This window comes from Delphinus delphis, chromosome 4 (assembly GCF_949987515.2).
Source record: "Delphinus delphis chromosome 4, mDelDel1.2, whole genome shotgun sequence".
Classification (NCBI taxonomy): domain Eukaryota; kingdom Metazoa; phylum Chordata; class Mammalia; order Artiodactyla; family Delphinidae; genus Delphinus; species Delphinus delphis.
In genome coordinates, this window is record NC_082686.1 from 1,071,076 (window position 1) to 1,082,389 (window position 11,314).

At 56.6% G+C, this 11,314-nt stretch overlaps 1 protein-coding gene across 5 annotated transcripts in view; it reads right to left on the reverse strand.

Moving 5' to 3' along the window:
- Window positions 1-11,314, reverse strand: part of COL18A1 (collagen type XVIII alpha 1 chain) — a 96,088-nt gene that overhangs the window by 33,123 nt on the left and 51,651 nt on the right. For all 5 annotated transcript variants that reach the window (XM_060010206.1, XM_060010205.1, XM_060010204.1 and 2 more), the window contains one exon: window positions 3,081-3,628. In XM_060010206.1, the coding sequence (XP_059866189.1) occupies window positions 3,081-3,628 (548 nt within the window). The remainder of the gene's footprint in view (window positions 1-3,080; window positions 3,629-11,314) is intronic.

Below are 11,314 nucleotides of genomic sequence, written 5' to 3' on the forward strand. Positions count from 1 at the left end.
CCCCAGGTTGCCTGGTCGCTTGTCACCTACCCCGGCTGTCTCTGTGATTGGCCCACATCACCACTGTCCCACGTCCCGTATGTCCTGAACTGAGTGGCTTCTGACCAGCTTCCCGTACCAAGCCCCAACTCCTCAACTATTCGCGTCAAATTCTATTACAAGGAACTCTCTCCCCATTTCTCCATTTCATGAAGTCAGGGAATTGCGTGACTGCTGCAGGACTGTGACCAGTTACAGTACGGGTCCAGGTCAGTTCAGATGACTGACAGAGGAGTATTGGGAGAAGCTGGGGACAGTGACCTCTGGTGCCCCGAGCTGTCCCTCAGTCAGGGCCAGCAGGTCTGGTGTGGCTGGACTTGGGGGCCACAGCGAGAGGACTAAGGGGTGTCAGAGGATGCCAGCACTTTCCCTGCCCGCTGTGCTCCATCCTTGGGGCCAAGCCTACCCAAACCTAGCGTGGCTGGTGGACACCCTCTTAGCTTCAGTGGGCCAGTCACTTATTCCTTATATAACGTGGCCAACAAAGCCGCCTGCTGAGGAAAATTCACAGCCTCCAGCGCCCTCATCACAGAACAAAAGCAGTGAATGTTCAACACGAGGTGCACAGCTGGGCCGTGTCTCTTGTTCCCAAGCACAGTCTTGCCCTGGCCCAGTACCAGTTTCAGACGAGGGTCCCAGGAGGTCTGAAAAAACAGATGACTAAACCTCAACAGAAACCGGGGTAAAGAGGAAGGTGGCTTCATAAAGAGAAAAGCCAACGGGAATGAGAAAACAGGAACACTTTCAACAAAGAGAAATTAAGTCGCGAAAATTCAACTACATAGTGTTTGAAATAGTTAAAAAAAAAAAAAAAGAATGAGGTCAATAACCACCGAAAAAGAATTGGAAGTAACATTTTAAGCAGAATGTTGCAACAACTGGGTGGAATTAGGGATTTCCCAAGAAATATTTATTACAAAATAAGCTCAAGAATAAGAATGAACGTGAAAGACCAAGGACGTTCCTAATTTTTGTGACGGGAGAAAACAACAAAGGGTCTGCAAGGACCTCAGGAGGGGGCCGGGCTGAGTGCTGGGTGGTCAGCGAGGGGCTGAGCGCCCTGCTCCGGAGACCATCGGGGGGGACACCCTGGCTCATTCCGCACCCGAAGCTCTGTGCTCATCCGGGCCAAGTCTTCGCAGTCACACGTGTGAGTGATGTTTCCCCAGGAGTCTGAATTCAGAAAGGCTGACAAACCCTGTCCTAAACCCGTCTTGTCTACTCCTCCCCCCAGACAACACGCTTCACCTCTCACTTGGCTGGAGTCTGATCAAACTCCCAGAGAGAGATTCCTGGAACTGGAGTCCGAGGGGACAGAGAAGCCACTCCACACTGGACCCAGCTGGAAGTGGCATGTTACGGCAGGGGGAGGGGCAGCACCCTAACCCTGGTAAGCAGGGCTCCAGACAGAGCCGGACAGTGCCCTCTGCTTCTGTCTCTCTAATCTTCAAAGATTTTTCTGGGTGTCTATTCCAGGCCAGATTTAACCACATAAACACTTTAAATATCCCAATGGTTAAAAAGAATGACTAGGTGAAAAGGCAAATGAAAAACTGGGAAATAAAATCTGCAGTGTATAAAACAAATGATCAGTGTCTTACATACATAAAGAGTTCATATAAACCAATAAGAAACAACGGAAGCCATTAAAACAAAAATGCAAAGGACATAAACGGCTAGCCACGAGAAGAAGTACAAACATCCAGTAAACACGGGAAACATTAAAGTTTGTTTTCACTCACAACTAAGAAATGCAAATTAAAACACCCAGACACTGTTTGCCTACGTATCTAACTGGCAAGTGTGTTTTGCACAGACGACCCCAGCCTGGTGAGCCCCTCTGGCTGTCCTCGAGGCAGGAAGGTGGTGACCTCTGTTAGCACCGTGAGACAGGCAACCCATCCCCACCAGCACACGAGCAACTTTTCTTTTAAAGTGTTAAAGAAACATGGAACTTATGGGAGAGATTTCCGTCTGGAAAAGCGTGGGAAATCTCACGACTCGCCAGCCCACACCGCCCCTCCCTAGACGGAACGGCTCTCTCCAACTTCTCTCCAGTTAAACAAGTTTGAGGATCAACATGAAAACACGAAGAGGCCCAGTTTGGTATCAAAGTCCTGCTGGCTCCCAGACCCCATGGGTGAGAGTTCCTGCCAAAGGTGAAAGGTCAGCTTTCAGAACCGAGTCACCAGGACTTAGAACAACTTTAACCAAGCGGCCTTTGTCTGGGCAATAATTAACTTTCTGTCCCCTGGGGACACATCCCCCATCAGCACACACAGGGACCCCTGTCTGGACCACCGGGCGGGGCGGGCCAGCTGCAGAGTGGCTGCAATGTTAGAATTCAGGGACTCGTGGGTCAGTGCCTGCTGGGGGTGCCCACGCACTGCTTCCAGGAGGCGGGCTCCAGCTAAAGGTTCCAAGAACTGCGAGGGCCGAGGGCCCAGGAGAAAGACCCCACTAGGATCTGGGATCTGCCTCCCCCCAGAAGTGAAGGCCAGGGCCAGGCCTGGGGGAAGGGGCTTCTGGGGACATGGTAGAGACCGCCACATGCCGGTCACCGCTGGGGAAATTCTGCCCACGCTGCTCTGAAGCGGAGGCCTGCCCTGGGCTCACCGGCCATGGGGCCACTGCACAGTCTGGCAAAAATAATAACCAGCACAATGAATGTTGGTGCGTGGCATGAACCCCCTGGCCCACACTCAGCGCTCCACTGCCGTCTTGAAATTCTTCATTTTCACTGTGTGCGGTCTGCCGCTGGGCCTGGACAAAGCCCCCGCTCACGGATGGGGGGAGCACCACACCCACGTGCAGACACACATATGCACACATGGGGTGGGGCCCCTGCCGGTGGCAGACGTGGGTATCCAGTGAAGAAGGCAGTCCCAGAGCAGCAGGGGAATAAAGCCCAGGGGGAGCTGGGTGGACCAAGGGCCTGCTCCCCCGGGGCCCCTGCCGCAGCAGGTGGGAGCAACCATCGTCCCCATCGTCCCCATCCCCAGCCCGCCCCCTGCCCCGGTGCGGGCGGCCATCGCGGTTACCTGGAACTTGTCAGGGTCTGCTCGGCCAGCCTGGGCCACGAAGAGGCGGGCGTCGGGCTCCAGCTGCAGGCCGCGTGGGGAGCGCGCCAGGGGCTGGCGCTGGACCTCCTTGCAGTCCACGAAGAGCGCGGCATGTGCGCCGTCCACGGCGATGGCCAGGCGCGTCCAGCGACCGTCCAGCGCGGGCAGCGTGAAGCTGGCGGCCGTGTGAGTGCGGGCGGCACCGGGCTCGGTGTAGAGCAGCTGCACCTGCTGCCACGCCCCGCGCGCCGCCGCCAGCTTCACGCCCACCAGGACCACCGCCCGCGCCGCGTCCGTGACCGCGAAGAGCACGCCCGCGCGCGCCGAGGCCGGCCGCACGTGCACCAGCAGGGAGAAGTGCTGGAAGAACGTGCTGGGCAGGAGGCTCCGGGCCGCCCAGCCGTCACCACCCACGTCCGCGCCGAACTCGTAGGCGGGCCCCACGTCGGGGTCGTGCACCAGGGCCACCTGCCGCGGCAGGGGCTCCCCGAGCAGCGGCTGGAGCCCCACCTCCATGACCTGGCTCTCTGTGGAGAGAAAGACAGCAGTGAGGCCGCGCACCCCCAGGGAAACCGAGGCCCGGCCGGCCTCCCGCCCGCCAGCGGGGCACGACAGCCACCTGCCCGTCCAGGCGCCACGCCCGCCCCCACAGGCTCGCTGCTTCCAAGTGGGGCGCGGAGACCCTCCCAAATCAGCGTGGTGGGAGGGGCAGGGGCACTGCCCGCTGGGGACCCTGTCCCCCGTTAGCACACGGAGCCACTGCCAGGTGCCGAGGGCTTGAGCCCGCCCCTGTTCCCACACTGGAACCACAGGAGGAACGCAGCAGACGCTGGTCAAGGTACCCTCACCCACCCCGGACACTGGTGTAACTTCAAGACATCGAAACGTTACAAAAAAGAGAGAGATGCACACAGGGGGTGCCCTGAGCTGCGTCTACACTAGGAACGTCCCGGAAACGAGTTACACTCCTAGGAAGGGAGGCCGTAAAAGGGGCCGCGTTTCTTGGGGGGCCCTTCTTAGCTGTGGTCTCCAAGTCTGCTCACACTTGGTACCGCAAACTCCGCCCCCGCCTCCCAGGTTGCTGGGGGTCCTCCCAGCTGGTGGCTGCTTCGGGGGCTCCTCACTGCCCAGTGTCCACACCAGGCGCCACACACGACCACCCGACCGGGACAGGGCTGCCTGATGGACCACCCTGGCCTCCTCCCTCACCGACCGCCACACCCTCGGCCCCACACCGCTCCACCCATCCTCTCAGTTACCCCGCGGGCTTTCGTCCCTCCGCCTCCTCGTGTGGTCAGCGACCCCCCCACCAAAAGGAGCCCACTCGGCGGCACAGGCCCAGGCTGGGACATGGCCACGGCGCCTGGACCCGCCCGAGCCGTGGGTACAGCAGGGACACTGCTGCTTCCTGGGTGTGTAGGGGCCACTAGTGGCCTGGACTGATGATTGCTGGGACCGGGGGTGTCCAGGGCTGGGGGCGGCAAGGCCCACCTCTCTGTACAGGGGATGTGGTCACTGGCCACCCCAGGAGGGGGAAACACCATTGCGAGGAGAGGCCGGTTCACCAGTGGCTTCCCTGAACGCCCACACGGCTGGGCAGAGTGGGGACTTGGGGGCCGTGGTCTGGCCAAGGGCCTCCCCCAAGGCCTTTTCTCTCAAGACCCCCCGTAGGGCTTCCCTGGTGGCGCAGTGGTTGAGAGTCCGCCTGCCGATGCAGGGGACACGGGTTCGTGTCCCGGTCCGGGAAGACCCCACCTGCCATGGAGCGGCTGGGCCCGTGAGCCATGGCCACTGAGCCTGCACGTCCGGAGCCTGTGCTCCGCAGCGGGAGAGGCCACAACAGTGAGAGGCCCGCGTACCTCAAAAAAAAAAAAAAAAAAGAAGACCCCCGTAATCAGCGCGGTCTGCCTCCAAAATGAGGTCCACGGGGAGACGTTCTCCTGGGGAGCGGCTGCTGGCGTGTGGGTGTCCCGACCAAGGCGCAGATGAGCCCCCCAGTGTGCACGCGACCATGTGTGCAGGTGACAGCATGGCTGCGTCCGTGCGTCAGTGTGTGGTGGGCGCCTGGACTCTGGCCCCCGAGTGCAGGGTCAGGCCGACCCAGGACTTCCTGGGACAAAGCAGAGGGAAGAAAAGCTGGACCCCAACTTCCTAAGACAAGCCGTGCCTTTCACATAGCACCCTGAGAACAAAATATGAAAAGAGAAGAGAAGAGGTGCCCACACGAAGACCAGGGCTTCGGGCACCCGCCGGGCTGGCCCCTCCCAGATAGCGGCGTCTCTGTGGGGCCCCGACTCCCCACAATGTGGGCTCCCCCTCAGCCTCACCCTGCCCCTTGCAGGTAAGACCCCTATGCAGATGAGAAGTGGGGAACAGCCAGGGCAGTGCAGACAGCAGCATCCACGGAATGAGGCCTGGCCTCGCGCCTGCCCAGGGTAAACGTCCCCCTCACAGGGGCAGGGGGTCTCCCCAATACCCTGGGCTCTGGGAGGCCAGCAGTCACTTCCTGCTCAGAGACAGACACTGCCGTCCAGCCAGACGGCGGCTGCTATATGGGTCCCTTTGTATCAGAAGTGCCCAGGGCCCAAGTGTCCACTCGGGGAGATGCTCTAAGATTAGGAAACAGGACCCTCACCAGCCTGAGTGCCAGTGGCCCCAGTGTCCCAACTCAGCTGCCCTCAAAGTTAAACATGGATGTGCCCCACAGCGCCCTTCCTCCCAGGCAGCTAGAACTTTTCCAGATTAATTGAGAACACAAGATGCAGCAGCCGTGGACGTCCCGGGCTGGAAGACAATAGCGTGTTATAGAGACAGCCCAGGGACCCCAGAGATGCATGAGCAGTTCCTTTCCAAAGTTCTCCCATTTCCTCTCCATGAAATTCTCCATGGTTCCCATCGGGAGTAGGCCTCTGAATGCCACAGCCCTAAGATCACTGCTCCGTTCTCCAGTTACAGGCGTCCTGGGCGGGGGATGTGGCCACACCTCCCTGCAGATCTGGCAGCTGCTGTGCTGGAGGTGCTGGCCTGAGGCGCTGGCCCAGCTGTCTCGGGAAGGGAACCAGTATCTCTCCAGAAAGCGAGTGCCCAAGCCAAGCCCTGGGAGCTCAGAGGTACGCCTTCCTGGGAACACAGTGGGTGGCACCTACATAAGCCAGGGCCCTCTGGTCTGCCGCACTCGCTTCAGATCAAGGAATCGGGGACTTGCTAGTTGAAGACAGTTTCCCTTTCAGCAAACAGGCCAGCCAGGACCAAGTGGGATTTAGCCCAGGTACTTAAGGTTGGCTCAACATTTGAAGATCACTTAATGGAATCCATCACATCAACAGAATTAAGAAAAATCACACGGTCCTATCGCTAGATGCAGGAAGAGCATCTTATAAAATCCAATGCACGTTACGATAAAAACTCTTAGTAAACTAGGAATAAAGGTGAACTTCCTCAAGTTGGTAGACTATCCACTAAAAACCTACAGTGAACATCATACCTAATGGTGTACTTAACAGTGAGAAACTTGAAGCTTCCCCACTAAAACCAGGTACAAGGCAAGGATGCCCCCTCTCACCACTCCTTTTCACCATAATAGCTAACGCCATAAGGCCAGAAAAGGAAACAGAAGCACACAGATTGGAAAGGAAGAAATAAAACTATCAATCTGCAGATGACATGAAAATCAAAATGTAGAAAACCCAAAACAATTACCCAAAAAATACTCCTGGAACCACTGATAATGGCAAGTTTGTAGGATATAAGATTAATGTACAACAGTCAACCATTTTCTATATACCAGCAATGAACAAGTGGAATTTGAAATTAAAAACACAGTACCATTTACACTAGCACCCCCAAGATGAAATATTTATATTTATACCAGGTATAAGTATGACATATATGTGTACAAGGTCTACATGAGAAAAGCTACAAAACTCCGACAAAAGAAATCAAAGGAGAACTAAATGAATTCAGAGATATCCCATGTTCATGGATAGGAAGACTCAATGCTGTCAAGATATCAGTTCTTCCCAATTTGCTATAGATTCAGTGCAATCCTAATGAAAATCCCAGCAAGTTATTTTGGGGCTATAAACAAGTCAGTTCTGAAGTTTATACAGGGAGGGAAAAGACCAACACACTACTGAAGGAGAAGAACAAATTTGGAGGACTGACAGTGTCTGCCTTTAAGACTTATTATAAGCTACGGGAATCAAGACACTGTGGTATTGGTGCAAGAGAGACAAACAGATCAACGGAACCGAACAGAAAGCCCAGAAATAGAGCCACATAAATACAGTCAACTCATCTTTAATAAAAAAATCAAAGGCAATACAATGGGGGAAAGATAGTCTTTTCAACAAATGGTGCTAGAACAACTGGACATCACATGCAAAAAAAAAAAAAAAACTCACGATGGATCACAGACCTATATGTAAAATGCCAAACTCCTAGACGGTAACATGGGAGAAACTCTTGATGAGCTTGGCTTTGGCAATGACTTTTTAGACACAGCACCAAAGGCACAATTCATGGAAGAACTGACAAGCTGGACTTCTGTGCTCCCAAAGACACAGTTACGACAACGAGAAGACAAGCCACAGACTGGGAGAAAAAATTGCAAAACACGCATCAGATAAAGGACTGTTATTCAAAATATATAAAGAACTCTTGAAACTCAACAATGAGAAAATGAACAGCCTGATTAAGAAATGGACGAAAGACCTGAACAGACGCCTCAGCAAAGCAGACACACAGGTGGAGTTAAGGACCTGCAAATATGCTCCACATCAGCTGTCATCAGGAAAACGCAAGTTGAAACAACGAGGGACTTCCCTGGCGGTCCAGCAGTCAGGACTCAGCACTTTCACTGCCGAGGGCACGGGTTCAGTCCCTGGTTGGGGAACTAAGATCCCACAAGCCACGTGGCTCGGCCAAAAAATATATATATAAAAATAAAATAACAATGAGATATCACTATACACCTATCAGAATGGCCAAAATCTGGAATATAGACAACACCAAGTGCTGACGAGGCTGTGGAGCAACAGGAACCCTCATCACCGCTGGTGGGAACGCAGATGGGTGGCTGCTTGGGAAGACAGTCTGGCCGTTTCTTACAAAACTAAACAGACTCTTACCATAGGATCCAGCAATCGCTTTCCTTGGTATTTACCTAAAGGAGCTGAAGACTTACGTCCACACAGAAACCTGCCTGTGGGTATTTATAGCAGCTTTATCCACAGCTGACAAAACCTGGAAGCAACCACGCTGTCCTTCAGCAGGTGAACACACAGACTGTGGCCCATCCAGACAACGGAACGGTGTTCAGAGCTAAAGAGAAGTGAGCTATCAAGTCAAGAAAAGCCATGCAGGAAACTTGAATGCATGTTCCTAAGTGAAAGAGCCAATCTGAAAAGGCTACAGGCTGCATGATTCCAGCCGTATGACGTTCCGGAAAAGGCACAACTGTGGAGACAGTAAAAAGATCAGTGGCCGCCAGGGGTCGGGGAGGAGGGACGAACAGGTGGGGCGCAGAAGATGCGTAGCGCAGTGAAAATACCCTTTGTGATACTATAATGGTGGATACATGCCATCTACATTTGTCAAACGCACGACGGAACATATAACACTAAGTGAACCCTGAACTTTGGACTCCGGGCGATTGCGATATGCCAGGGCAGGTTCACCAATAACAACAAATGTACCGCTGGGTGGGGGTGTTGACAGTGGGGAACTCTCTGGACCTTCCTCTCAAGTTTGCTAGGAGCCTAAAACTGCTCTAAAAACAAGTCTGTTAAAAAAATTAGGCAAATGATAAAAAGTAAGTAAATATTGCAGCCCTACTATATTATCAGACAAAACAGAACTCAAGAGGAAAGGCATGAAGTGGGACAAAGGGGATGGTAATTTTGACAGTCCACCGAGATGTGATGAGCCCGGTACCACCCCGCGCACCCAGGATGCGTGGCAGAAAGGGGAGGAAGTCCTCATTCACGATGCAGACCCTGGGTCTCTCTCCTGCCCTACCCTCCCGTTAAGATGGGACATAACCACCTCAGTAAGACAACCTGATCACGTGTCTAAAGAAAGTCCATCCTGTCCCTTCCTCATACATGGCAGGGGTCACCAAGTCCAGACAGCTGTGGGGCTGGGGAACCTCATCTCAGCATCACAGAGAAAACCCACAGAGAACAAACATCTCAGAAACATGCAGGACTGGGAAGCATCCTAAACAAATGGAGAGGTGACCCAAGTCCCGGTGGATGTGCCGACAGGTTTACAACGTTCAGATCTGCGCACACGTCCACCATGACCAACCACAGCCTCGGGGAACGTTTCTGATGATCTAGGAGAGAAAGCGCCCAAGGGCATCCGAGGCATCTTTGAAGAATGCTATGCGCTCCAAGCGAGGCGTGTTACCCAGCACCCAAAGCTGGGATGCACAGGGGCTCTCGGGCTGCCAGTCATTAACACAGACTTGAACAATCGAGGAACAAAGAGATCGGGAGGCTGAGCGGGGCCCTGGCCCTCCAGCGACACAGGGAGGCTTCCCAGACCCTGCGCAGGAAGAGGAGACTTTCAGGCGCACAGAACGTGATCCCACGTCCACAAAGCAGGACTCACGAGTGTGTGTGGGTGCACACACGTGCACGCACACGCTATAGCAGCAGCCTAATGGGCCCCAGAGGCGTCTGTCCCACAACGCCTGGAACCCGCGAGCTGTCGCTGCACTCGGCAAAGGGGACTTTGCCGGTGTGGTTACGGTGACGGCCCTTGGGATGAGAGCAGCCAATCTGACCACGAGCTGAGCAGAGAACCTCTCCCAGCCAGGGCAGAGAGCCAGAGAGGCGCAGCCCGAGAAGGGCTGGTGGTACCACTGGCTTTGAAGGTGGAGGGGCGCCGAGAGACAAGGAACGCAGGCTGCCTCCAGAAGCTGGAGAAGACAAGCCGAACCTTCCCTGGAGCCCCAGAAGGAGCGCAGCGCGGCAGGCACCTTGCTTCTGGCCCAGAGACACTGACTGCAGACTCCCGACCCCAAAGGTGACACACTAGTGTTGACTTGAGCCCCTGAGTTTGTGGTCCTGTGTCTTGGCGGCCACTCACACGCCACACGTGTGCAAATCCACAGAGATGCCCGCACAGGCAGCTGTGTCTGGCCCTCCCTTGTGAGGCCCGTAATTGATGAACGTGTTCACGACTAGCTCTGGGATGAAGACCTAACACAGGGGAGAAGCGGCGGAGGACGCGATGAGAGCAGGGTGGCCCTCAGGGACGAGAGAGGCAGGTGCAGGCGGCCCTGGGCCAGCACGTGCATGGTGGCAGGAGGACGGCCCGCTCTGAGCAGTGGCCACTCTGCGCTCTCCCTCCTCGGGACTGAGGCCGCTCACCTGCAGAACCTGCCCCTTCCAGTGGGGCCTCCCCCGACACCCCAGGCGCCCTCTCCCCAACCCCAGCTCCGTCCTCGCTCCCAGGGGTCAACCCGCCCACCTGCTGGCCCACCCAGCAGAGACCCGGGAGGACCTGGGACGGACATTGCCCCACCCGTCCCTGTGTGGAGGCCTCACTCCCCAATCTCTGGGGCCTAAGGGACAAGAGACCCTCCCGAACAGTGCGCTCTCCCCATGGCGCCACAGGGAGGGGAGGGGAGGGGAGGGGCCGGGACACGCACGGCCTGACCGCAGACGCCGACGGAGCTGGCGGGGCCTTGGCGGCGACAGCCGCCCTCCCCTCCCCTCCTGGCCACACGGTGCTGGGGGCCCCGCACGGGGGTCCCTCCCGACCACCTCCCCGAGCCCCACACCGCTGGCCGCGCATCCCCCCAGCCGCGAGCCGGCGCCAGGGAGGAAGCAGGTCCAGGGGGAGGCGCTGCGATGGGCTGGACAGGGCCGCGGCCTCAGGCTGCTGTGCACCCGTCCACGCCCCACCGGCCACCGTGAGGCGAGGGTGCCCGTCTGTCCTGGGGTCCGCCACCGCCCTGCAGGACACACTGGAGAGCAGGGACGCAAGTGGTGGTACTGTGGGGGGGGGGCCTGCGGGCAGCTCTGCTGGGGCCTGGGAAGGAGGCGGCACCCGCGGCTCGGGCCTCGCCCACCCCGCCCCACGGCCGGCACAAGCAGGCCAGGACCTCACTCGGCCAGAGCCAGTTTCACCCCAGGGCCGCCCTCCCCGGCCAGGCCCCCGCCCCCGCCTGCCCCTCCCCCACTGCACACAGGGCTGGCCCA